Source organism: Rhinolophus sinicus, linkage group LG05 (genome assembly GCF_036562045.2).
Source record: "Rhinolophus sinicus isolate RSC01 linkage group LG05, ASM3656204v1, whole genome shotgun sequence".
NCBI lineage: Eukaryota > Metazoa > Chordata > Mammalia > Chiroptera > Rhinolophidae > Rhinolophus > Rhinolophus sinicus.
In genome coordinates this window covers 19,677,284-19,704,167 of record NC_133755.1, presented here as the reverse complement: position 1 = coordinate 19,704,167, position 26,884 = coordinate 19,677,284, and the positions used below count along the sequence as shown (strand labels likewise).

General features: G+C 45.6%; 1 protein-coding gene across 1 annotated transcript in view; it reads left to right on the top strand.

Annotated features, from left to right (window-relative positions):
- Window positions 1-26,884, top strand: part of ALK (ALK receptor tyrosine kinase) — a 636,280-nt gene that overhangs the window by 166,505 nt on the left and 442,891 nt on the right. The window contains exon 2 of the mRNA XM_074331841.1: window positions 16,003-16,122. Within this exon, the coding sequence (XP_074187942.1) occupies window positions 16,003-16,122 (120 nt within the window). The remainder of the gene's footprint in view (window positions 1-16,002; window positions 16,123-26,884) is intronic.

Sequence of the window (26,884 nt, the reverse complement as noted above, 5' to 3'; positions counted from 1 at the left end):
TTTCTCTTATGTCCCTTCCACTTACATCTCCCTTGTGGGTCCGAAGCTCAGTGTCTTTATCTTTGGAGTCTCCCTATCTATTAGCAATGCACAAAAAAAGCCTTCCTCAAATCTTTTCATGTCAGGGGTAAGTAAAACCTACTATGGATATAATGACTACTAATCTTGGACAGGAAAACTGCATAGATCTGCAAATGTGGACAGTGAGGAGACCGTGGATAGAACTTCTGGGTGTGTGCTAACAGTCACTGCCTCCCCCGCCCGGTTCAGAGTCCGGAAACCCAATATACTCTCAATGGACCTCAGTATTCCTGGAAAAGTGACTTTTATATCTGGTTATAGTCCTCTATCTTTCATATTCTGATTACAGCAGCTTCTCAGTACTGGCAGATTCACTAGTCACATTTTCTACTATTTACAAGTGACCCCAAATTTCCTGATACGCAGTAAGTTGTCATTTTGCTGAGACAAGAATTGGAAAGTCTCATACTCTTAGGCTGGGTGTGGTCACATTAGTGCGTGAGAGTTATTTTCTGCCCATTGTGGCAATGCCTTTTACGGAGGTAAAGATATGCTACCGCACTATTCAAGGATGAGGGGATTCCAAAAGTCTCCGGGTCCATCTGCACAAAAACCAAGGGTTTCCCCTGTGTGCCAGGCGATGCCACTCCTCCCCACCCACTGCTGATCCGTTGCCCAACGTGAGCAATTAGCAGCGACTTGACTTCATCTTCCTACAACACCTTTCCAGGTCATTGACAAAACTTCCCGGGAAGTCAGGCGCGCTCTTTATGCACAGTGACTGGCAATAAAAGTGGCATTATCCAATTAGCCCGCGTCTCATTCAGCGGCTCCAAATACGTTCAGTGCTCACTCCGGACTGCTTCTCTTGGGCTGGACTGGTATGGGGCACGTTATCCTGATGAGAAAGGAAACCTTTGGTTTGCATTTGGAGATATCTGGAGACCTGAGGAAATATTTTCATTTTTCCATGCAGAGGTTTAATGGTGTGTAGATGCTGCCTGAGTGTAACCTCCTCGTATCGAATACAACCTTTTATTCGGCGGGCTAGAAAGTTTAATTCTCATACACCTGGTGCTAGCAGCCATTATGCCCCAGTACTGCCCAGAATCTCCAATGACAGCAAGACCTGGGAAGTCTTGGGGAGATAGAGTGTCACTTGCAGGAAGAGTCCATTATCTTGGAAGCCACTCCTGGAATCACTGCCGAAAGCTATTTCTCAGTGTTTATGCTGAAACTGTAGAAGGCTCCTCCTGCCACTGTGATTGAAAGAGCAAAGCCATCTTGGTCAGCCAATGTCATCAGTCATGATGAGCCACTAATCCCGATGAGACTTCTGATAAGACTCCGGTATGATGACAGATGAGGCCGTGTACAGCAGTTAACTCAGTCATTTGTAATCATTACTTGTTGCCCATGCTGTAACCATCCTATGAAATTATTTTCTGAATTTCCCAGAGTAGAGAAAGAATTTTACCCGTTTTCTTTGGTGAAGCATCCCAGCAGTTTTTTAGCGGCCCATCAGATCCAACTTCAAAACCCTTAGTCACCCAAATCACCTCCTTTGCGTGGGTAATAGCAAAGCGTGGGGCATACCTACTCTTCTGTCTCTGCCCATAGAGTACGCCCGGGATTCTTCTATGGCTCACATCTCTATTGCTGTTTCTAGATGTCCCCAGGGCAAGATGCCAGGTGTGTGACACTCTCTCTTGCTTCCCGCAGTGTGACCATGGCCACATCTCTTGGTCCGGAGCTTCCTTCCCCAGCAGTGTGCACCGGCCATGCGTGTGCTGCCAGGGGCCAGCAGGTGTGTAGAGATACCAAACTAGTGAGCCCCTCAGTGTTCCGGGAGGCTGGGGTGGGCCAGGAGTGGCTGAAGCCCTCCAGCCAGTCGCCTCTTAACTGTAGGCAGCCTCTTCTGTTTACCCCAGTGGGCCATACAAATATTATCATTTTCACTGCGTGTCACAATATGTAAAAAGTTAGTGTGGGGACAGAGTCCCAGAGAGCAGTTTCCAGGTTCTCGACGTCACGTGGAAAGGTGCTGGCTCGGGTAGTAAATAGCCATCAGCTATAACTATTGGCCATCAGCTGTACCAGTTAGCCATTGGCCACTAATATAACTGCCGTGGCTGAGCAAGCAAGCACGGATTGCAGTTAGCAAGTGCATTACATTGCGGATCGTGTTGCTCCTACTTCCTGTGTCTTACCCGGCCGCCAGCGAGACCAGGGTGCAGGAAGACCCCTTGTTGGGGTACTGGCGGGTGTTTGCTTTTGTGTCTCGACCCACCGCCTTCGAGAATATCATGATATGACTCCCGTATCTAAGGCTCCGTTGTTGTTCCTTTTTGGCCTCGCCATATCCTGCGTTCTTGTGCGGGGAGCGGGAGCTGAGTCACCGCATGACAGTTAGGAAGCTCTGACTTAACCTCTTTGGTTTTCATTTTACTCCTCTGTAAGTTGGACTTTTAAAAACAAATATCTTACAAGGCATTGCGAGGATCAGACTTGAATGCGTACGAGGGGCTTTAAGAGCTGCCATACATTTGTCAGGTGTGTCACTGGCCACAGAGATAGGACTCTGTCTCCACTTTACCCTCCCTGGCTGTCCCTTTGAGAGTGGCAGGGAATTCCACATTTTTAAAATCTTTCTCAAGTCATGAAATCAATGTACTGCACCTATCATTGAAGTTCAAGCCCTGACATTCATACATTTTGCATAGTTTTTGGTTCCTACGACTCTTTTTAAGGCATCTAACAAAGCAGAAGTTCCTTGTCCCTCTGCCCAGTGATGCTCAGGGTACACAGCAGTGTATCTACCTCTTCTGGTCTGTCTGCATTCACGTCCCGAATGCTCTCAAGTCCATCCAGGCCAAGGCCTCCCTTCCCGATAAAGACTGGCCTTTGCTCCCCCCCGAGCCTGTTGCCTCTGACTGCAGGCCCCTGTGCTGGGCCAAGAGCATCTCAAGTTTCCATGGTTTCAGCCTCTGTGCTCCGGGACGGCAGCTGGCTGGTGTTGACCCCACCGGTGGTCCCAGAGAATGATTTTGGCTGGCAGACAGGGATCTCACGAGTTGAGATGAACTCTCTCCTATCCTTTTCCTCATCAAGACTTAAGCCAAATGTCATCTTGATAAGTGGGTGAACACCAAGTCACAAACCAATGTACCATAAAATGTTAACACTGGTTTTCTGGATGCTGGAGGTATGGGTCATATTAATTTTCTTCGTTAGACCTTCCTGATTTTTTCAGATTTCCTATAGTGAAGCTAAAAGTGTATTAAATTATATTTCGAAAAGATCTACTCAAGATGTGCTTCATGAAGGCAAATAACAGGTCTGACATTCCTTCACACTTGCTGGCTCAAAATTACTGCCTCTGCCTTCCGAGCCAGGCGGTTTGGAGGGGGTGGAAGTCAGGAGGGAGGCAGGGAGACAGCACTGTGGGCCATTGAATTTCCTCTTCAGACGTGGCTCTGGCAGCTAATTCCAGGGTGCTCATCTGTACGGCGGCAGTGTGACTTTCATGCTTTCCCCAAGGTGCTTTATGGCCTTTTTACAGTGGTACTTTGAATAACTTTTTCTTGTTACTTCCAAATAGTGGAAAATATCAGATGATTTCTCTTTCTCCCTCTCCACTTCTCTTTTCTTCTTTGTTTCTGCCCATTCCTCATTGTTAGTCTCGTCACTGTCTCTTCTTTCGACTTCCTCCCTCTTCTTTTTGCTCTTTTCCTGCTGCCCTCTCCTCCCCGCCTCTCAACTCTCATCACCTAATATTTAAAGCAAAATAAAATTAGTGGTGAAAATGAAAGGATTTCCTCATGTTATCTGGGGCCATGTGAGGGGAATACGAAAACGAGTTTGTCATTAGGAGCTAGATGGCTGCAAGAGTGGTCCAGGGGCAGTTTTATCCCTTCACTTTTCCAGAAGGTAATCCAGTTTTCAGATTTGTAACAACTGATGCATCTTCATTTGACTTCATCCTTAAGACTGGGGAGGACTGCCTCAGAAATTGATGCTTGAGCTGGGGCCCTAAAGTAGACTGGCATGGGCGGGAGGCCAGAGAGAGCAGGGGTCCATTGAAGCCCACGTCTGGCTCAGTCCAGAGCACCTGCTTCTTATTCACCACCAAGAAAGGTGAGGTATTACTGAGGACGCCTGCTGTATGGACCAACCCGAGATGCCACCGATCCACTCAGAATCTCCTGGAGATGATGCTGATTTCCCTGGAGAACAGGAACATTGAATTCGATACAGCAGAGAGACTGATCACATCACAGATCCTTGCAGCATTCTCCTCACTGAGGATAAGACCTCCTTCAGGGCAACAAGAAAGGTCACCTAGACACATTTACCTTCAGTCAGACAGCTGGCTCTCCAGGGCCTCAAGCTCAGCCAGCACTGTTTCCATGGAAACCACCAGCAGGCCTAGTGCCTGCCCCATAAGAGGGGACCTTGGCTGGTCCAGGGGAGGGATGCTTAGGGTAAAATTTGTCAGGGGCCTGACAGTCTGAAAGGAGACGTGCTAAGGAGGAAACCCTGGGGGATTAGACCCTCAGAACTCAAACACACAGCCATACACCGAAGGGAAGGGCCGGGGCCTGGTCTCTGCATTCTACGCCCCTTCCCTACAGGAAGCTTGGCCAATAGGCTGGCTATCACAGAAGAGGCAGGGGGATGACTAATAGGACAGGGCAGTTCTGCCAACACGATGGAGCCATTCTAGGGGGCAGTTGGAGGTCACCTTCCTGGTTGGCCTGAAGGAGGTCTTGTTCTCAGTTAGGGGAATGCTGCAGGGTTCTGTGATCTGACCGGTCTCTCGGCTGTGTGTAATTCAGTGTCCCTGTTCTCCAGCACTGTCGATGGTTCTGAGTGGATCGGTGGCATCTCGGGTTGGTCCATACAGCAGGGGTCCTCAGTTACACCTCACCTTTCTTGGTGGTGAACAAGGAGCCGGTGCTCTGGACTGAGCCAGACTTGGCCTTGAATAGACCCCTGCTCGCTCTGGCCTCCCGCCCATGCCAGTCCCTTTAGCTAGTCACACACAGGAAATATTGATTTTTTTCCTTATTTTCTTTTTTATCCCTGAGTATTGCACAGAGTAGCTTTAAAGGTTTAAGGAGGAAAAATACATGTCCCCCTATTTCTTTCCCCTCCTCCCTCCTTTAATATCTTCTTCCTTGTTGGGGTGAGACATAGACTGCAGGGTCAGAAGATCAGATTCTTGGTTTTTCACTAATGAGGTGACCTTGGCTAAAGCACTGGCCCTTCCTGTGTTTCAGCTTCCTCATATATGTGATGGGAAGACATAGATATATGGGTTTTACAGTCCTTCACAACTTTCTCACCGTGGGTCTCGGCCTAGGGGTCAAGGGTAACGTGGACCACTGTTGTTCACAGTGCAAGATGAATGGAAGCAAAAGGGAAATGCAGCATCAGGACAATAAGAAGCAAATTAGGCTACTGGCCTATCTATTTTTAATACAAGCTGAGTTTATTTTAGTAATATAGGTGAAGAATGTTTTAAAATGTATCGTCATGACAATGCCCCTTGGTAACAGCACAAGGATTTCTAGTGTGTCTTCCTTCAAAAGAGCCTGAGGGCTTTGTATGTACTGTCTCATTAATTCTCAGAACATCCCTAAAGTTGGATGGGAAAGCATGATGAGTTCTGTTTTATATGCAGAGAAACAAAGCTTCACAAAGGTTAAGTAGCTTATCCAAGGTCTCACAGTACCATCACTGTTCCCAGGAACCCAGTTGTCTATCTAGCATACCAGCCTGTTAGAACATTCTGCTTCCAGTCTCTGGAAATGTGCCCAGCCGTGGGTGAGAGGTCTTTGCTCTGAGCAATGTGATATTTAAAAGTGCGGTTTCCTGGAAGATAGACTCTTTTCTTGAAATGAGAGGAGTAGATAAAGAAGAATTGAAAGGGCTGGAAGTTAGTGGAAAGTTTTCTTTCCCTCTGCCTCCCCCCATCCCAAACATCCTTTCCCTGGACCAGCTAAGGCCCTATCTCTGGGGCCAAGCATCATACCTGGTGGTTGCCATGGAAACAGTGCTCGCTGAGCTTGAGCCCCAGAGAGCCAGCTGCCTTGACTGAAGGTATGTGATTCTAGGTCACCTTCCTGGGTGACCCGAAGGGATTCTGTCGTCCTCAGTTAGATTGTTGCAGGCATCTGTAATCTGATCTGCTTTTCTGCTGTTTGACACAGTGTAGCTGTTCTCCAGGGCAGTCAGCATCATCTCTAAGAGGTCTGTGTTGGCGAGTGGCATTGCTGGTTGGTCATATATCAGGGGTCCTAGTGAGATGTCCTATCCTGACTCTCACTCGCTAGCCATGTGAGCTGGGGTAGGGCGGTGGTGCTTTCTGAGCCTTCATCTTCTCATCTGTAAAAGGGGTTAACTAACAGGACTATTGTGAGGGCTATGATAGTGAATGGCTCCGAAAGGCATCAGTGAGTCATAGATCATAATGAATGTGTAATTAGTTAGTATCAACTCTTCTGTGCGGCAGCTCACCAATTCTTATGAAAGTAGGCCATGCCCTCCCCTGGGGTCACCCTGGTAACTCACTTCCCAACTTGAAACATCAAGTCCAGAGATGAGCCAGTTGTTTCTGGATAGTTTGTTAACCTCTTATCTAATTTACACAGAGACAGGGGCCTCACTGGTGGATGGTCAGCCCCACAGGCACTCCCCGGCTCTCAGAGAGCAAGATCTTTCCTTGATAGACTTGGTTTTCCCAGCTGCTGGGTCTTTGTGTCACTTGCAGTATATTAATTATTTAGTGCCCGATAAAGCTCTCTGAAATCACGACATGGAAGGCCTGGTGGCAGTTCAAAGTCTTCCTTCCGATTATTATTCTAGTCAACATGTTTTGGGAGGAGAAAATAGGCTTGAAACCACAGTAGAGTAAATTTCTTAAAGAGTAGATAGAGTACCAGCAAACTACAAACTTGGGCCCAGAATAGATAGTCATGTAGCCCTGCTCATGGAAGCACCGGGCCTGGGGGGTGTGTGTGTGAGTGTGTGTGTATAGAATAGCGCTACCTGGAGAGTGATACCATCTCCACTACTCTCTTGGATTAGTACAAATGCCAGTTAGTCTTCCTTTGCTACCACCCTGAGAGTCCACACTAGCTAGGTAGGTAGGACCCGTAACCAAGAACACCTGGAGCAGAGACCCCGGCGCGAGAGGAGATGTTACAGGGCTCACAGGCCAGTCAGGAGCACCTGCTTGGGAAAGTGAGGTCATCGCTAGATAAGTCAAAATGTGGCAGATTCTGAAGGAGTGGCATCAAGTGTCACATTGCCTTCATTAGCTGCTTTGGCAATGAATTGTGAGTCACTGGTGGCCTACATAGACATGGTCAAGAGATGCCTCTGATTTGACCCTGACCTTGACCCTGGGAAACATATTATACATGAGACTGAGCAACAGCCCCCATGGAAAGTATTTTCCTAATTTGTTCTAACTGTGAGTTTGAGATTTGTAAGTGAAATTAACATAGTATGGTACTCCATTGTCAGGATCAACCAAAGCAGCTTGAACAACATGTTTGATAAATGGCCTAAATGTCACTGTCCTAAGTGGAAATAAGCCTTGGTGGTTAAGGAGGCAGGAAGGCCCAGCTCACATTTTTTTGGCCACTCTGAATCCCAGTTCAGCTGCTCAGTTGGGGCTTCAGCTGAGGGAGGATGGGGAACCTTGGAGAAGGAAGGATTTGGGTTGGGCCTTTAAGAAGGGGTAGGATTTAGGAAAGCAAAGGGTAAGGAAGGATATTCTAAGCAGATATCAGCATGGCCAAAAGTTTGGAGACTTATGAGTAGTTGAAACCATGGAAAGTGAAAGGATCATGAGTGGGAAATAAGGCTGAAATAGTGAGTAGTGGCCAGAATGTGAAGGCTAATTTTAGCCATTTCTGCAGGACCCACTTTGCGATTCCCTTATTTGGTGTGGGTCTCGTATACCCTGCAGGTAACCCACTCACCAAAGGCAGAGGCCGTGTGTGGGGCCAAACCCCAAAAAGTAGTTTCCAGGCTCTCAGCCTCACATAGACAGGTGCTGGCTCAGGTAGTAAATGGCCATCAACTGTGATTGCATGGCCATCAGCTGTGGCTAGTTGGCCGTCAGCTGTAACCAGTGAGCCATTGGCCACTAATATAACTGCTGTGGCTACGCTAGAGGAGAGAGAGAGAATGGGGGCTAGCAAGGAGATGGTGGCTGGGCTGGCAAGCGTGGATGGCGGTTTGCGGACAGTGTGAATCCAGCCTCCAGTGAGAGTATAGTGCCGCCAGAGAGAATATAGTGGTATGACTCCCCTACCTATGGCTCCGTGGGTGTTCCTTTTTGGCCTCACCATATCCTGCCTTCTTGTATGGGGAGCGGGAGCAGAGACCCCGCCGGCCTCCCTGCACGACAAATGGTGCAGCGAGCAAGCTCTCCTGCACAACACCGTGATAGCAATTTCCCTTGTATCACCCCCAAAAGTCCTTAATGCTGTGCCTGGGGAATGGGCGCCTGCTTTCAATAACTGACTCATGTTCACCACTGAATGAACTCAGTAACTGTACATGGGTCCTTTTGGGGTTGGGGAGAGGCAAGAAATGCATTGAAATGATGACTTTCAACTGCACAAGAGAATATTATAGGAGGTAATAATTTTTGCTTCAGGATCGCGCTACCAAGAAAGCGCAAACCTTCCCTGGCAGAGTGGGAGTGGGGCTTAGAGAAAGGTGAGATGCAGTGGGGGCTGTTTAGCTCCATTCAGGTTCCGCCCCTGACACTAATAGCTCCTCTCTGAATGAGCCAGCTGGAGGAAATGTGAAAGCCAACTATGGAGAACCGACAATGTGTGAACTGGAGAGGACCTTAGTGAACAGCGAGCTCAACCCTCTCATTGTCCAGGCCGAGAGAAGGTGCAGAGGCCTGTGTGTTTAGAAGAAAGGCCACATCTGCTAACTCTCCCGTTCTTTACTCTGAAAATCATCTCTGCTTTTCAGACTAAATGAACTGCCTGTTACAACTCTAACATCACCGCTGACTCTACCAGTTGTCTAAATTCACTGAGGTTTCTTTGGCTGAGCAGGTATGGGCTCAGCACGGTGAATCCTGAAACCGGTTCTCTGGGGCTGCCACTCCCAAACAGGAGCCTGCCCTGTGTGCCCGGCCTTGCTCTGACTGCTCGTCACCACCATTGGACATCCAGACTGCTATTTATTTGGCCACATTAAGCTTTGCTTTGTGTGACACAAAATCATTGTACAAGAATGCATTATTAAGTGTGTTTTCAACTAAGGGGGAAAGACTAGCAGGCTGTCACTGATTGTTTTATTGTTGGACGGAAAATAAGTAAGTAAAACATGTACAAGGCGAGGCAGGAGCAGTTCCAAGGAGTGTTGAGAAGAGAGGCATTTTTACATTTTATTGATGTAGGTTTGTAAAACATGCTTGCAAGTGAACCCAGGACATTCGTGTAAATAACCATCACACACACATAGCTCTTTATTATTTATACCAATGTGTGTATGATCTATTCACTATATTTTATACATTGGCTTAGGAATAAATAGGCAGAGTGAGACATGTAAAAATAAAGAATGGAAACAGGGACGTTGCCAACGGGCTGAAATGGGGGTAGCAGAGATCACGGGCAGTTGGCAGAGCTAGTAATTAACTAGTGAATAATAGAGAAGCAGCTCTCTGGGAGCACTTTTGATTTTAGGACGTTGCATTCAGGATCCCCGGATATAGGAAGTGAACCAGGAGTCCCATTCATTTTGGATTCTGAAGCAGAGTTAAAAAGCATAAAACTTCAAGAATGGCATGCCTGATATTTAAAGAGTATGTCATGCACACATTATCTCATCTGGCACTTGCAAAACCCCGAGAGGTGGTAGAGTATACATTATTCTTGTTCTTTTTCAGAGCATGGAGGTTCTACACAGTATGTGATTAGCCTGAAGTTCAACAGCTAATAAATACCAGAGCTAATAATTTTCTTGAGGGCTCTGGTTTCATTCATTTGACAAATATTTATTGAGTGCCTACTATGTGCTAGGCTAGGGGATGTAGTAGTGACTGGAGATACAGTCACTACTGGAGATACAGTGCAGGACATACACAATAAACAAATTAATACAAATATAATAAATAATAAATGCAGGGCAAGAGGAGAAAGAGTAGCTTATGGGGGCGTGATAGTTTTCTACAGGATGATCAAGAATCTCTGAGGAAGTGACACTTGGGCAGAAACGTGGTTAGGGAGAGGGCATGACGATGTGTGTCTGGGGACGAGGAGCTTCCCAGGCTGAGAGCACTACCAGTGCAAAGGCCCTGAGGTGGAGTGTGCTTGGAGAGTAGGAAGAACAACAAGCAGGCCCATGGGGCTGGAGCTCCATGAACAAGGGAGAAATGGTTGGGAATGAGGTCAGAGAGGCCAGACCCCTGGGCCAAGTCATGTGAGGTCTTCAAGGGGTAGGCCATGGCATACATGTGAAAGCTATTTCAGGGCTGAAGTGTCCATCTAACTGCTATGTGGAAAACACCCTAAAGGTGAGCAGTACTGTAGTAGAATCAGGGAGACCCACTGGGAGCGCATAGCAGTAGTGGGGATGAGCGGTGATGTGGGAGAGATGAGAAGGGGGAAAAGTCAGGTAAAGGCATCAAGATTTGTTGATGAATTGATGTGGGGTGTGGGCAAAAGAAAGAAGTCAAGGATTCCTCCTTGGTTTTTGGGCCAAGGAATCACTTTCTGAATTGGGGAACACCTAGGGTTTAGGTGAGAGACAAGTATTTATTTTTGCATGTGATAAGTTTGAGATACTTAGACAATAAAATGAGGATTTCAGACTGGTAGTTGGTTATATATTCTGCTGTTCAGGGGAGTTTGGGACTAGAGATATAAATTTGGTAGCACTGATATATTGATGGTACTGAAATCTATGAAATTAGATGAGCTCGTTTTGGGAGTGAATTTAGATGGAAAAGACAGAAGGCCCAAGTTCCCCAACTTTTAACAACTGTCAAATAACAGAACAGAGGACCTTTCCCTGAATTAAAAAAAAAAAAAAAAAAAAAAAAAAAAAAAAAAGCCAAGCTTATTTATGTGTCAGGCAAGGAGAAATTCACTGAGTAGTTCTCTAAGGAATAAAAGTCAGTTTTTAAAGCCTCAGGAAGAGGGTTACATGGCGGTCGTGCTAATATCAGAACTGAAAATCAGCACTTTGGATAGAAGAAAATGAGCTCATAAGTCTGTGTGTGATTGGTTAAAATGAGTCCCTTGTTCACTGAGGTCCAGGAAGGGTCTTGTGTCCTGAGGTCACTTGGAATTCATGGTCATTGATCATTGTCAGCTGGTTAAAGCCATTGTGATGAAAACAGGATTCAGCCATGAAATCTAGGCATTTGCTGCTGGAAAGTAGACCATGTTCCTTTGGTACAGCCTGGAAAATGGGGAGGATCTGACATAAAATAGGAAAGAGGACCTGCCACTGAATTAGGAGGCGAGGACGGTGGCAACCAGGGACCGTGTGAGGCAGCCAAGAAGCAGGGATGGTTGGCAGGTCCAGCTCCGCGGAGACGTGTAGTAAGATGAGGACTGAGACATAGCCATTGTATCCGCAACTTGGGCTTGCCGATGACCTTGGCCTGGAGTAGTGGAGACAATCTTAATTTTATTGAGTCTAAGAGAAAAATGGGAGGGAAAAAGTGGAGACAGGAGCATAGACAAATCTTTTAAGAGATTGAGCTGTGGGAAGAGCAGAGTAATGGGACAGTGGCTGAAGGAGAGTGTGAAGGTCGGACATTTTTATTCTCTTTTTCTTAAGATGGTATTTATTTGCTGCAGATGAGATTGACTCGGTAGAGGGGGAGAAGGGAATTGCTGATGGAGGAGAAAGGGGAAGGACTATTGCAAGACTAGGTTCCTTGAGAAGGGATGAGATTGGCACCTAAGTGGAGAGGCTGTGACTGCTTGTGAGTGTACAGAGTGTATCCATTATAACAGGAGAGAAGGTAGCATATATGAGCACTGACCCCTGTAAGTTGGTAGACTGACTTCTTTCTTCTCAGTGAAATAAGAAACAAGGTCAGTAGCTGAGAATGCGGAGGAGTGGGGGCAATTGGAGGTTTGAGGGGTAAGAGAAAGTAGGAAGTGGTGGTGCTGGAGAGAGGGAAGGTGAATTGAATTTGTCAGGGAATGCAGTAGGATTCCTGGTCAGTCCTGAGGGTTCTCTTGAGGGTTGTGGTCATGAATTTAAAGTGAGGCTTGTCACCACTGTGGTGTATTTCTCCTCCTCTCCTGCTCCCGTCCTCTCCCACCACCACATTCAGCTGCTCAGGACAATTGTGAAGGAGGCAAAGGAGTTGCCGTGTTTGCAAGGGAATTGTTGTAGTGATGAACCCTGGGACCTACTGAGGACACGAGGTGATGCACAGTGGGAAAAGAGTGGGTTTCACCCTGCCTGGAAAGGACTCAGGGTATCACAAAAAGAAAAGAAAAAAGGAAACAAAACCCTAAAACAATCCTACCTGTAGCCAATCAATAATGTCCTCGGTCCAGATGCATTTCTTTGCTTTGCTTTCCTCAGGGGGTCTCGGCCATCACCCGTTGGCCTCAGTTGAGAACCTGGAAGCTCTTGCTCCTACTTTCTCCTCTGCTTGCCTTTTCACCACTCTTTTCCAGGGTGCAACATACACTCTTCTTGAGCCAGCGGGTTCTTTTTTTTTTCTGTATACAGAGGGTGTCAAAAAAATATATACACTTTTTAAGAAAGGAAAACGGTATTGAAATTGTAATACTCAATATATACTGATAACAAAAGCTGAATACAAGTCACGTTTGACTTCTGCAATTACAAGAGGCGCTCAAAATGGTTACCATCAGCGTCCAGACACTTCTGATTATGGCGAACTACTGCTTGAGCAACATGGACCGACGTGTCCACTTGTATACATTTTTTTGGTACCCCCGGTATTTACCATTTTTTTCTTTTTTTTTTTTTCTTTAAAGTAAATTTATTGGGGTAATAATGGTTAGTAAAATTACATAGTTTTAAAGTGTGCATTTCTATAATACGTCATCTATGATCACAATGTGTGCTCACCAACCAGAGTCAGTTCTCCTTCTATCGCCATATATATATATATATATATATATATATATATTTAAATTAAAGTTTATTGGGGTGACAATTATTAGAAAAGTTATGGAGATTTAAGGTGTACAATTCTGTAATACAGCATCTCTATATCACATTCTGTGTTCACTACCCAGAGTCAGTTCTCTTTCCATCACCATATATTTGATCCCCTTTACCTTCTTTTACCATTCCCCTTCCCCCCTTACCCTTTGGTAACCACTAAACTGTTGTCTGTGTCTATGAGTTTTGTGTCTCTGTCTTGCCCCTTTGTTGCTTTCAGTTTTATATCCCACATATGAGCGAAGTCGTATGGTTCTCGACTTCTTCTGTCTGACTTACTTCGCTTAGCATAATAACTCACACCTTCATCCCAGACCTCGGTGCTGGTCAGGGGCATTTCACTCTGGATCCTCACATTTTCAGAAGGAAGCACTAGAGAAACCAGCTTTCCTCTTGCTTAAATGAATTGCTTCTCATGGCATCACTTTTCTCTATGCTGGAAACCCCTCTTCCCACTAGGGGTCAGGATGGGAAGGGGAGGGAAAGTGAAGGACAGGCCGCCTCTTCTCTGCACTTGTTAAATGCAGAAGTACTTCCTTCTTAATATTCTAAATTTATAACTATTCCATGAACTTTGACTAGAACTCACATCTGTCTCAGTGCGTCTGATATTGGCAAACAATTTCATTCATGTGGGCCATGCTTTTCTTGGTCTTCACCTTCTCAGGTGAAGAGGCTCATCCTTTTGGTTGATCTCTCCATTAGTACCCCAGCCTCATCCCGTAAATCACTCCCCACCTCCCTCTGGGGATCATGTGAGCTCAGCCTGCTGGCAGAAATTCTAGGAGTTCCTGTAAGGGTGAGATAAAAATTCCTGCTTTCTCTCCCGTATTCAACTTTGAACACGTCCAACAATTTTTTTGGCATTTTTTTTTAATACACAATGCTTTAAGCTTGTCTTTAGAGGTGACCCACAGTGACGCCCATAGCTCCTCTCTGGGCCATGATTCAGTCCTCAGAGCCCTTCCTTTTTCAGAGTTTTATATTATCCCTGAATATAGAACCTGGCCCTTGTCCACAGTACAAGTCATCCGTCACTCTCTGCCCACTCACAGATTCATAAGTGCTTCCTGAAGTCCAGCCCCATCCGCTTGGGGCTTCACATCCAGGAAGAAGTCAATACCATTCCCCAACTGCACGGTGAAGAAAAATGACCTCACTTGGAAATAGGGAAATACAGAGAGGCTTGATCTTCCTGTTGCTTCAAAATTACTTAAAATTTGAGCTACGCTGATGACTCAGACATAGAAATGCCAATTTTTAGTCACATGAAAGTCATTGTGGGGGTTGGTTGCCAGCATGTTCTCAGACCCCTCACACTGTTGCCTTGTTCTGGAGCATGCTCAGTGGTGACCTCTGACCTTAGCCATTGTCCTGCGGTGGCCCTTAATGGCCCTGTAGCTAACTGGGGAACCACCTGCACTAGTCTGTGGGGGGCCATGAAAGCTGGTGTAGCATCAGACCAACCTGGTCTGTTGACTCTGATCTCCAACCTACTCTCCTACCTACTGTGGCCACAGTCAGAACATCTAAACCCTCTCTGCCTCAATTTCACTGGCTGCAAAATGAGGACCAAGAATAGTATTTATTCGCCAGGTTGTTGTAAAAAGTGAATGTAATCACACATATAAAGCAGTTAGCATAGTACCTAGTTCATATGTGCTCTGTTCATATTATTAACTATTTAAAAGTCTAATAAACTCAAGCCTGCCCCCAAGTAGACCTGTCTGGCCTTGAGCCTCTCCTCTCTCAGCCCCATTGCCCATCTATAAAGCAGAGATGATGTGAGGGTGAAATGAGATGGCTTCTCTCTGACACGAGCATAGCTCCTGAGCCATTTTGTAGCAATGCGACCAGAAAGATGAGTCTGGGCTCCACATGTATTTACTACACAGAACTTATTTTCAAATGCTTCCTTCTTTAACAGAAAAAGCTTTACTTGCCATAAAACATTAGCAAATAGTGACTGCGTTGGGAATTTCTGGGAAGAACTGCGTAAGGGCATGCAGTGCATGTTCATTTGATTTGTAGATTAATTTAATTTTTTAAAAGTCTAATAATCTCAAGCCTGCCCCCAAGTAGACCTAGATGGCCTTGGCTGAGATTACTTTTCACCACATAAAATCCACCGGAGGTACCGTTAAGTGAAGGAATAATGTTGCTTTTGCTCCTTTTCTCTCAGTCCTTCTTTCTCTCATACAAATCAGAAACATTAATCCTTTGTGGCTTTCTGACTCTTGAATGTGGGAAAACCCATCACCCCGCTTTTTCATTTGTTTGTCTTTGGCAATAACATAATTGCCCAAAACTCGTAACTTCTGAGTGCAATTTCAACGCTCTCATTGATAAGACGATAACCCACATAAACAATATTAGGTGAAGTTACAAGTCTGAACATAAAGTAGAGGCGTTATTTGGATGAGATGGACTGAAGTTCTCTATGAAGTCAAACGAATGCTTATGGGTAGAATAGACTTTGGGTAGAACTCGGACCAAGCCATTAAGGAGCCTGGCTTCTAGTTCGTCTCCCAGCGACCTTTGGCATGGCCTTGGTCATAGGCTTCAGACTTCTTAGGTCTGGCTGCCCTTGGTAGAAAATGTGCATTGAGGTCTTGAGGTCAATTCAGTACTCTAGTGGCTCAGTCTTTCCCCCCGCATTTTCCAATGGATGTCACGATAGCCTCTTATGAACTTTCTGTTATAAGTGATATGAGAGACAGCTAAAAGACACATCCCAAGCACGTGGATTAATATTCTCTTTGTTTTTATGTCCAGGTCACAGCTCCTTAGCGCCACCGACAAATCTGCCTTCTCTTCCTCCTGATTCTTTTGCCTGGAATCTGACCTGGATAATGAAAGATTCCTTCCCTTTCCTGTCTCATCGCAGCCGATATGGTAAGTGTATTTTTGATAGTTATTTGTGATGCACAATCACCATCTCGTAATTAAGGAAGCTGTGATGTTCAGTTTGTTATTCATGTCTCTCCATGGACCCCTCAGCAACTTATATACAAAGGAAGTTTTTCTGTGCCCTTAGTCTTCCCTTGGCACCCAACGCCACCAGACCATTCCACTCAGGCCTGTCCTCTCCAGACTCATAGCTGCGTTCTGTATCCTGAAGGAAGCCAGGGGCTTTGTTGCTGCCATATCCCATTCTTCCCAGCCTTTACGGTGTGTGGTATTCCCAGTATCGCCTTACCAGTTATTAGATGTTGTGCTTATTTGCATGGTTTTCTAGATATAGAATTCTAACCCTTGAGTGTTTCTAATGATGGTGATCTCTTGAGAGAGGATTGTTATGATGAGGGTTGCAGGTCTCTTGGGCCTTTCCAGTGACTCTCTTACATTTGGGTAACTCCTTAAAGGTACCTAGACATGTTCCTAGATATTATTTCAGCTCCTTTGATTTTGCAACAGCCTAAGAGGTAAGGAGGCCAGGTCCCATTCCATTTTTACAGATGTAGAAACTGAGCTTAAAAAGATCACATAGAGTGGCTTTTCCAACTACAAAACCAGGATTCTTCCCTGTGTTTACTTTTTCTCCCAGGGGCTGCCTACTCAGCCTGCTAGGTCGCGTCCTAGGAGCCCCCAGGAGGCCATATTTACATGGTAGGATTCCTTACCCTCCGTGCTCATCCTCACAGCTCATAGGAGCTGAGCCTCCGCGAGGAAAGAACAGGTTTGGAGGACAGCTGATGTGTTTCCAGGTGGACATTTTTTCTTCTCTTGAACTTCTGTAGAGTGAACCCCATGAGGGCAGGCACTAGGCTATTTGCTCTTCCCTTTATCCCAGCACGTCGAAGACACCCAGAAAGGTTGTGCATGATGAAGGAATGAATGTAGACGGCTTCCAGGGAGGAACTCTCTCATCCGGCCAGATTCAATGAAGTATTTATGAACCCTGTACAGCGCTGAGTTCTAGATCCCCTCTGGGCATATTTACTTATTCCATATACTGAGTCTCTGCCCTTGGGCCTGAGCTTTTTAAAATGCACCTAACGGAGATTTTCCATTCACTGCCGTCCCTCATCCATAATGCAGTTAATCTTGGTTAATATTAACTGTACCTTTCATTTCAAACTTAAAAAAATAAATGCCTCAAAAACCCTAGGGCGATTTAGGATTATACTCTGCTGGGATGGTTCCTGCTACTCTTAAGCCTCCCCAGTGGGAGAGGAAGATCAGTAGTTGTCAGGAGATTCCAGATAAGAATTATTTCTTGATTTTATTTAAGCCAGACGTTGAATGTCATCTTATAATAAGGGCAAGTGTCTATAAATAATTGAAATCTGGTCCTTCTATTGTTATTGCCGTTTAACCAGATTTGTGATAAAGCTGGTCTTGGGATACAATTTTTGAATTTGCTTTTAAAGTCATTCAGTATCTCCATGGGACGACACCTTTTATAAAATGTAGAATGTCCCAAAAAGGCAGGTCTACCATCCAGCGTGACACAGAGGGCCTTAACGTTTGTTCTCTGTGGAGCATCCAGAAAGAGGTTGCAGGGAGAGAAAACCACTGGAGCTTATTAAGCTGTTCCCTACCACTGCGTGGCTCTGATACACCTACTTTCTCTCCCTGGGCCTCATCTTTCTCATCTGTAAAATGAGAGTGGGGTGGCATGCTGCCTTGGAGAAAAGGAGTAGGCCTGAAGGATTCCCAAGATCTCTTTTAAACTCTCCTTTTACCTGGAATCCTCATGATTTCCCTTCTTGACAGAGGAGAGGACCCAAACCACTGGCCAGACATCATCCAGGTGCTCGAGGAGGGTGCCAAAATCAGCACCATCATTGCTGTTGATTGACAGGGTGTGAAGAGCTGATTCTTAATTGGTGGCTCCTTGACTGGATTCAGTGGTAATTTCAGAGTCTCTTCATCTTATATATTTAATTCCGCTGAGACTCATAAAGACCCACCTCATCCTCCGCCACACCCCCGCCATTACCACCTCTGTGTGCCTGGTCCAGTGCCAGATGCTGGAGGTGACATAAATAGAAAAATGAGTAAGACTTGCTCCTGCCTCAGAATCCAAAGAAATCATTCTGTAGGCAGCTAGGCTTATTGCCACAAAGAATGCCTCTGGGGGCTTACGCCAGAGCACAGAGGTTGAGGACTCACCCTGAGACCTGCTGCAGAGCAGACTGAAGGCAGAGTTAAGGCCTAGACTCTTGTCTCCTTAAGGATGTTTGTGGGGGCTCAACCCAGGTCTCTCTATGAACCAGAGAGGCCAGCATGCTCACTGGTGATAAATCCACACCTTTCAACTGCCTGCCATGAAAGACATTTTAAGAAATGTTAACAACTTCATTAATTTTAAGGCCTCAAACTTGGGCAGAGAAATCTGACTGGAAAATTGCTGCCTGAAGGGATAGTTCTTCAGATAGTGAGAAGTAACCAAGTCCCAGCAAGTCGCTGTGGGCACTTGAGTGACGGAGCTTTGCACTGGGCTGTCTGTCTTCACCTGCTGCTGGGGAGGAGGCAGATGGGGCACTGGGAGTAGACATTGTGATGGACAGTGGCAGGTCCGCCCCCTCAGGCAAGCTGTCCAGTCCTGAATTGAGTGTGGCTTTCTTCTCACCAGTGTTTTATGACAAGAGACAAGGTGGAGAAAGGCTAATAAGATTTACTCACCCTGAGCCTGTAATTATCTGCTTGAGGAAAAAGTTTGGCCTACCTTTTTGAAGTCTCTCTATATTTCTTCTCATTTATGTTGGGGCCTTTTATGTTGTGTAAAATATATTATCTTCAGTGGCATTTGGTATCAGATTCCATTTCTTTCTCACCTCTTGTCTTGAATGATGGGCGCGTGCTAATTTCATCATCAACAAGCTGACAGCTGTACATTCCTCCCCCTAGGCTTTGAAGGAGGGAAGTCACCTGAAGAAATACTTTTTTTTTTTTCCTTTTATCATCAGCTCTGATGCCTTAAGACTTATTTATCAGCTTGACTACAGGATTGGGCTCTGACTACTTACCCAGATAAAAATCTGTTCCATCCAGTAGCGCCAGGTGCTAAGAGATTAAGGCCACGGGGGGACAAGGGGGGGTTGATGACCTACTGGAAGTTACTGAGGTCTAGAGCCACAGAACAGATGGAATCCTACCCAGCTGTGATTCACGTTTGCCCTCTCTGGATGTGGTAAGAATCAGATCAACATTTAAAACAGAATAACCAAAGGTTCTGGCCCAGATGAAGAGGAGAAAGAGAATTTTCATTTATTTAAAAAAATAAGTTTGGTACTTGACAAAACCCTTTCAGATCCCCTTTTCTCTCTTAAGCTTGTTATAAAATTGTGGTGGGTGGAAATTGTTTTATATCACATTTTTATAGAAATGTCAATTGAGGGCCAAAGAAGTTTATTAATGTGCTCCCAAGTTATGGAGCAAGTGAGCAGTTAGGAGAGACTGAACCCACATTTTTTTGACTCCAACTTGAGTGCTCTTTCTACTACATCACAAAATGAATTCAAAGATGAGGTCTTCCCCTTCGTGACAGGACTGTCATTTCCTCGACAACCTGGTGTTTGGACTGAATGACCAGTCTGATATCCAGGATCTGGGGAGCTGTAGGACCCAGACTTCATGTCACCAAATTGAGACTATCTCAGGAGAGCAAGGAATTCACCTCTTCCTGAACATGGCGTAGGTCCTCAGGCCCCATGGGCTGTCTTGCCTTCACTCCCATAGACTACGGTCCCTGTGATGGGTTGAATTGTGTATACCCAAAAGATATATTGATCTCCTAACCCCTAGTACCTGTGAATGTTACCTTATTTGGGTCTTTGCAGATGCAATAGAGTTGCGTCTGTACTGGATTAGTGGGGACCCTAATCCAATATAACTGGTGTTCTCCTAGGAGGAAACAGACAAAGACACACCCAGGCACAGGATGAATGCCATGGAAAGATGGAGGCAGAGTTTAGAGTGATGCATCAACAAGCCAAGGAATGCCACAGATTGCTGGCAGCCACCTAAAGCTATGAGAGAGTCATGGGAGAGATTCTCCCTTAGAGCTGTCAGAGAGAGCATGGCCCTCACGACACCTTCATTTTGGAGTTCTGGTCTCCAGAACTGTGAATGGAGACATTTCTGTTGTTTTAAGCCACCCAGTTTGTAATACTTTGTTATGACAGCTTTAATAAACTAATACAATTCTTCATCCCTCCAGTCCTCCAATGTCCAAAACATTGACTCTTGGAAAAGAAAGATTCCTCTCCACATCCCAACATCAGGGCACAACAAAACCATTGTTGGGCTTTAAATAAAAGTTCTATTAAAACTTTGTCTGCTTTCAAGCCCATGGGACTCACCCAATTTAGGAACTGGTGCTTTTGGAAAGAAAGAAAAATCAGACTTTTTAATTACTGTCCCAGCTGCCGCTACCACCATCACCAGTCCTGTTAATGTATCAATGTCTTTGATTGAAAAGACTGGGTAAATTAAATATACTTCTACCCCCGCCCCATACACACACACAAAGTGAACCTACCGCAGAATAAAAAATGGAAAATGAAAAGGCCCTCCAGCCCCCTGTGGGATATGCTTTACAGCTCCGGCAGGAAGTCAGTGTGATCACATTTCTGAAATTACATATTTAATGTGCCTGGCCGTGATCAGCCATTCTGCCCTCAAGAGCCTGGCATCGGTGAAAAGCAGCTCCCAGCTCCCTTGTGGACCATTGTCAGGGCTGAAAGTTTTGTTTTGTTTTGTTTTGTTTTGTTTTGTTTTAATGATTGACCAACTGACACAAAGGCAAGAAAAGCAAGTCAAAAGAGATCCATTTAAAACAGTTGTCACAGAGAGGGAGAAGCATTGACAAAAGGGAAAGAAACAGAGAGACAGGTGAGGGACAGAGGTAGAGACACCGAGAGTGAGAGATACAGACAGAAGGACAAACATGGAGAAGATCAGGCAGGGCTGTCTGAGCTTCTGCCCATGTGTTCTTTCTCCTACAAACATGACCTCAGCTCTCACTCCTGGGCAGGTGGCTGGCTCCCTAATGCGTAGTCCAGTTTTGACCTCCCTCCTGAGGGTCATTTCTGCATCCCTACCTGCCTGCATGATTTTCCTCTTAGTGTGTCTTTGACACCACACAGAATGAGAAGATGGGTATAAACATTCTGTGAGCACCAATGGTATGCCTGGTTATGCTCTAGGCATGGCAGTAATAAAGACAAATAGGACACACTCCCTTCCCTCAAGGTGCTCTCGAGGAAGAGGCAGACTTTCCTGCTCTGTGATGGGTGCAGTAGAGAGGCATGTTCAAAGCTCCCTGGAACAGGGAGAGGGCCAGTTGTGTAGAGGACTTAGGAAGGTAGACATTTGGACATGGAGACAGCTGAGCTGGGGCTTGGGCTGTAGGGACCACTGAGACCAGTGGGAAGGGCTTTCCAGGCAGAGAGAGTGAGTGTGCAAAGGTATGTTCAGGAACAGTTTGAGCTCAGTGACAGGATGTAGAGGACCTGGGAGGAAGCAGCAGGGGTGAGCCTGGAGAAAGTTATTTCTGTGTACTTGGGGTTTAGACATGATCGTACATTTGGAGCATCGGTCGGAAAAAAAGGGTAGGAGAGGAATCTGGGAGAGATTCTGGCCATGGGCTAAGCATGTCTTGGTTGCCCACTCAGGAGAGTCCAGCTTGAACAATGAACAGATAGAGATTCTGTTAACTGAAACAGGAAGGAGAAGAAATATTTGGCAAAGAGAGATGGTGACCAAAACATCTGGGGGGAGAGGAGAAGGCGGTGAGATCGGTGTTGAACAGGCTATATTTGAAGGGCCTCCAGGACATCCGGGTGAAGATGGCCAGGAGAGAGTTGTAAATCCAGGTCTTGGATTTGAGAAGAGAGGTGAGATGGAGTCATTAGCATAGAGACTTTGGTTGAGGCTGGTGGTTGGAGGATGAAGACCCAGAGGAGATCCAGGGTGTTGCATTTAGGAAGTAAGTAGAGGAAGAGGAGCGGGGCAAACAGAGATGGGGAAATAGGAACTGTAGGAAGGTGGTGTAGCCGCAGAGGCCCAGGGCACTTAGAATTTTAGATGAAGGAAGCGTCTGTTGATGTTGCCCAGAGATAGAGTAGAAAAAGGACTGTAAGAAGGCTTTTCCTCACCCTGGCAAATACATTTTATATTTTACATTCTTCCTTCCTCCCCCGTTTCCTACATTCTCATTCCAGTTTGTCCCCAATTGGTTTGTATTTCCTTCCCTCGAACCTGTGTCCCTAGAGCCTTCCTGCTCAGCTTGCAAGGCTCAGCTCAACACTGCCTCCACCCCAGAGCTTTTCTGGAGTCCCCAGGCTACCCAGATACCTCTTTCTACTTGGAGTTTTTTGGTGCAAAAACATCGCTGGAATTTTTTGACAACACTAGGGTTGTCCCCCTCCTGAAATCTGAGAGGATGCTGACGCGTACAGGGAATGTTATTCCCGAACATCCCAAATTCTCCAATAATCCCATTGAACGATGCCCATCCTCACAAAACTTGGGGCTTCCCTGATGTATCTTCTCAACCAAATCACTTTCCTAGTTTGCATTTCATCCCTTTTATGGCCCAAATGTAAACTAGGTCACCTGATAAAGCAATCGTGGATAAGTCTAATTTATACAACCTGACTGCAGAGAAGATGTTAAATATTGCATCTATCTATCTATCTATCTATCTATCTATCTATCTATCTATCTATCTATCTATCTATCTATCTATCATCTACCTACCTATCATCTAGCATTCATCCACTCATCAAATGAGTGTCTACAATTTGCCAAGCTACTTGCCCCTGACCCTCATAGAGATTCCAGCCTAGTTCACTTTTATCACAGGTCTAAGATGGTTCCAAACATCCATCTGGAAGGTGCTTCTTAAATTCTTGTTGTATGATCGTTTTATATGTGTGCGCAGTAGCCCTGGGTCTGAGGAGCCATCAAACCTGATGGGAAGGTTTGCTTGGGAAATAAGGCTTTTCAGTTTTAGCAATGATATAGAATGTCTGTTGTAGGAGAGCTTCATTTTGGAAACCAGGTAGTGAGTATCCACAGCCAGCAGCTGGTGACCACATTAACCCTAAATTAGAACAGCCTGCAAGGTTGTAGACCTCCCTCTTTCCCCACTTTCTCACCAGGAAAGGTTATGCCATGCCTTTCCACAGCACTCTGTATGTCCGATGTCACGCTTTCCCTCATATCTTAGTTATTTGTGGCCCTGAATCCTAAACTATAGGCTACTAGATGTTAAGGAATCCACATCTCGATCGCTTTTACCCTCCCAGTATTTAATCTAATGCTTTGTCCTCAGTTGGGTTCTTAATAAATAGAAATTAGATGAAATTGCAACATTTCCTGAACAATCCAGGGGCAAATTAGAGTATACTCAAGTCTCTCAATTCCCACCCTGGAGCTTTCCAGCCCCTGAGGGTCTCTGTTTGAGTGAAATACAGGGATGTTCCCACCACCCCTTTTATCCCGAAAGTCATATTAATTCGTTTCAGAAAAGACATGTGTCTGAAGGGAAAATAGTACCTTGGCTCGACATACTTTGGTTTAGAATTCAAAGCTGATTTAACTACTCTGGGAAGGCTTTTTTTTTTTTTTTCCTTAATCTAAAAAAGCATATTCAGCATACATGAGTGAGCTGAGGAATTTTTGTTTTGACAGCTTTGGGACATCTGAGATATTATACACAGAGCATTTCTAACCAGCTTAGAAAGACATGTGTCGAAAACAAATGCAGGAAAATGATTGATCAAGAGTGAGAAAAATGAGAGGAAATCCTCTTAAAATGAAATATTTTGTCAAGAGCAGCCTTGGATGTAAAACTATGTCAGAAGAGACCTCAGATTAACAGGACGTTAACCAGCCCATGTGAGTAGATGACTAGACTAATTTGGTCTGTGAGAACATCATGGAAATTGTGAGCTGTCAGGACCCATGGCAGTCCAGTCAAGTAGCCTCATCTTACAAATGAAGAAACTAGGCAAAGAGAGGTCAGTGATCTGTCCAGGGCTGGTGGCAAAGCTGAGATTCAAACCCAGGCCATTCGCTTGGCAGAACCCACATCTAAGCAGTCCAGAGCAGAGGCCAGATGACGGTTCGTTATATTCTCTCAGTGCTTGGACTACAAAGCATTTCCTCACATGTCACTCCTGTCTATTGCTTTACCGATCTCATCACTTTAATTCCTTGGGTCTCCGTCTGCCCTTTGGGTTCACACTGTCCTAAGGGTTGCATCAGTTTAGTGTCAATACCAGTCTGGTGTGGATGAACCCATGGCCGGGCTCAGCATAGTTGCCTCATGCTCACCCACAGAGCTTCTTAACAACGAGATTCTGGAGTCTAGGGACTGTAGGACTAGGTTTGGGAACCACAGGTTTTCATTCACCTCCTCATTACCTGTTTAAATCTCCTTTACAACATCCAAGCCAGTGGTCTTCCAGCCTCTGCCAGAAAGCAAAGCGTGGAACCGTGGGGAAGAAACTCAAGTTGGGATCTGAGATGTGGAATTCCTTCTCAGATCTGATTCTTGTGAGTTATGTATTACCTTCAGCCAGTAAACCACTCTCTTTGATTCTGTTCGTCATGCGAAACATGGGAATGTTCATGATTTCCAATTGACAATATCACTGGGAAGACTGTCAGGACAGATTTCCATGTGCTCAGAGCCCGGGTGCCTTCTGAAGAGGAATGAAGGGTCAACAGCCTCCATTTTGGTGGCATAGCTCTATTTGTTAGAGGGTTTTTCCTTTAAATCTTTAAGTCCCTAGTTTTTCCCTTTGGGACCTGAAAGCACTTTACCTTTAATCATGATAGTCTCCAAGCTAGGATTTAATCCTGTGCAGTCCAGCTTCAAAATGTGTACAACTACACAAACATAAACAATCCTAGTTCCCCACCTGCCTGCAATAACCTTATTCCTTCCTCTGTTCTTAATAAACTTCCTAGCTAAACCATGGCCATCTGTCAAAATCCTTTCCTCCTTCAAGATGGAGCCCCAGAGTTGCCTCCTCCAGGAGCCTCTGGTCCACCCAGGCAGAAAGTCTCTCTTGCTCCGTGTCCCATGGCCTCACCGTGCCTGCGTACTATAAGAGTCGGGTGTGAGGACGTCCATCTGTCCCCCTGGACTGGGGGTCCCGGAGGGCAGGGAGCCCATGTCCGGGCAGCCTCGTATCTGCTTGCTTTGTGAGACTGGCACCAGGGAGGAAAGCCATATTCACCTCCGACACCCAGACGATCCTCACCAGCAACGACGGAAGAGTAAGTGTGAGGGCCATGTTGCGTATTCTGAGGTAGAGACCTCCCATGACCATCAGCCTTCTCTGCTCGTCGTGGAGGCCACGTTACTCAGGGCTCTCCTCCAACTTTCCGGCTTCTGGAATGATCCCATCTGGATGGATGGCAGGCTGAGCAGTGTAAATACTCCTAGGGTTTCTACCATGTTCTCTGGAGCCTGCTTTATTCTTTTAGGGATCCCATGTTTTACAAGAATACTTTCTGGAAACTGCAGGCAGAGAACTGGACTGAGTTCAACCTGCGTTCTGTCTTCACTCTTACTTCTCCAGACCCTAGGCTATTCCACTCGGCCAAGTCACTTCACCCTCCTAAGCTCCAGTTTTCCCATCTGTGAAATGAAGAGGCTGGCCTAGTTAACTTCAGAATACCTGGGATTGTAATTATTTTCAATTTTCCGTTCTGGGATGAAAAGCAAACTCCCATCTCTTCATTCTGTAACATTGTTATGGCCACATATAAGAGAAACAAGAATTAAACTTTTGGTGCTTATCTCCCACCATTGTGGGCATGCGTGCTACATACCCTCTTCCAAGACTGCCTTTCAAGGCTGTGTTTATATAATTGATTGATTGAAGGAGACATGGCCCTTCTTCACTGCAGCTTGATTATAAGTGAGCTAAACAGATGTCTTGAATTGGGTGATTGGTTCCCAGATGCATTCTAGGGAGCAAGCTGGTGGGAAGGAAGTGAATGATTTCAGTTCTGGGGCCCCATGACAAATGAATAGTGGTTGTGGGAGGGGGCAGGCAGAGGCCAGATTTGGTACTTAGTTTTATGAAATGAGTGACCAGATGTTGATGGCAGCTGGTGGATTGATATCAAAGGTGACTGGGGGGCTAAGTGCCCCTTTAGTAGATAACTTAGAAGGGGGAAGAAGAGGCCCATAATCATCTGAGCATGGGCTGGAAGTCAGGACCATGGGGATTCTGCTGACCAGCTAGCTAGAGCCAAGTTAGAGAGCTCGTTTCAGCCATCTGTCCAAAAGTTGAAATTGGTTTTAAAATGGCAGAGGAGGAAAAGACCTGAGAATCATTTTATCCACCGCATCATTTTTCAGATGAGGAAACTGAGTCCTAGAAGGGTTAAATGATTGGCTGAAAGTTACACCACAGAGCCAGGGCTAGAACCCAGCTCTTCTTACTCAAGATCTAGTGTGACTTCACTTCCAAAAGGAAGCTTGATCAGCATGTGAGAAAGCAAAGATTGATAAGGGGTTTCAACAAGGTTTGACAGAGTCAAAGCTTCCTGCCTTCAGTGCTGGGCATGTAGACTTTGAACTCACCTCTGCCGTGCTGACCCCTGGAGACACCTGAAGAGCCAGGCTGATGGCTGCCATCATTTAATAGTAAACTATGTGCGAGTCACTACAATAGGTGCT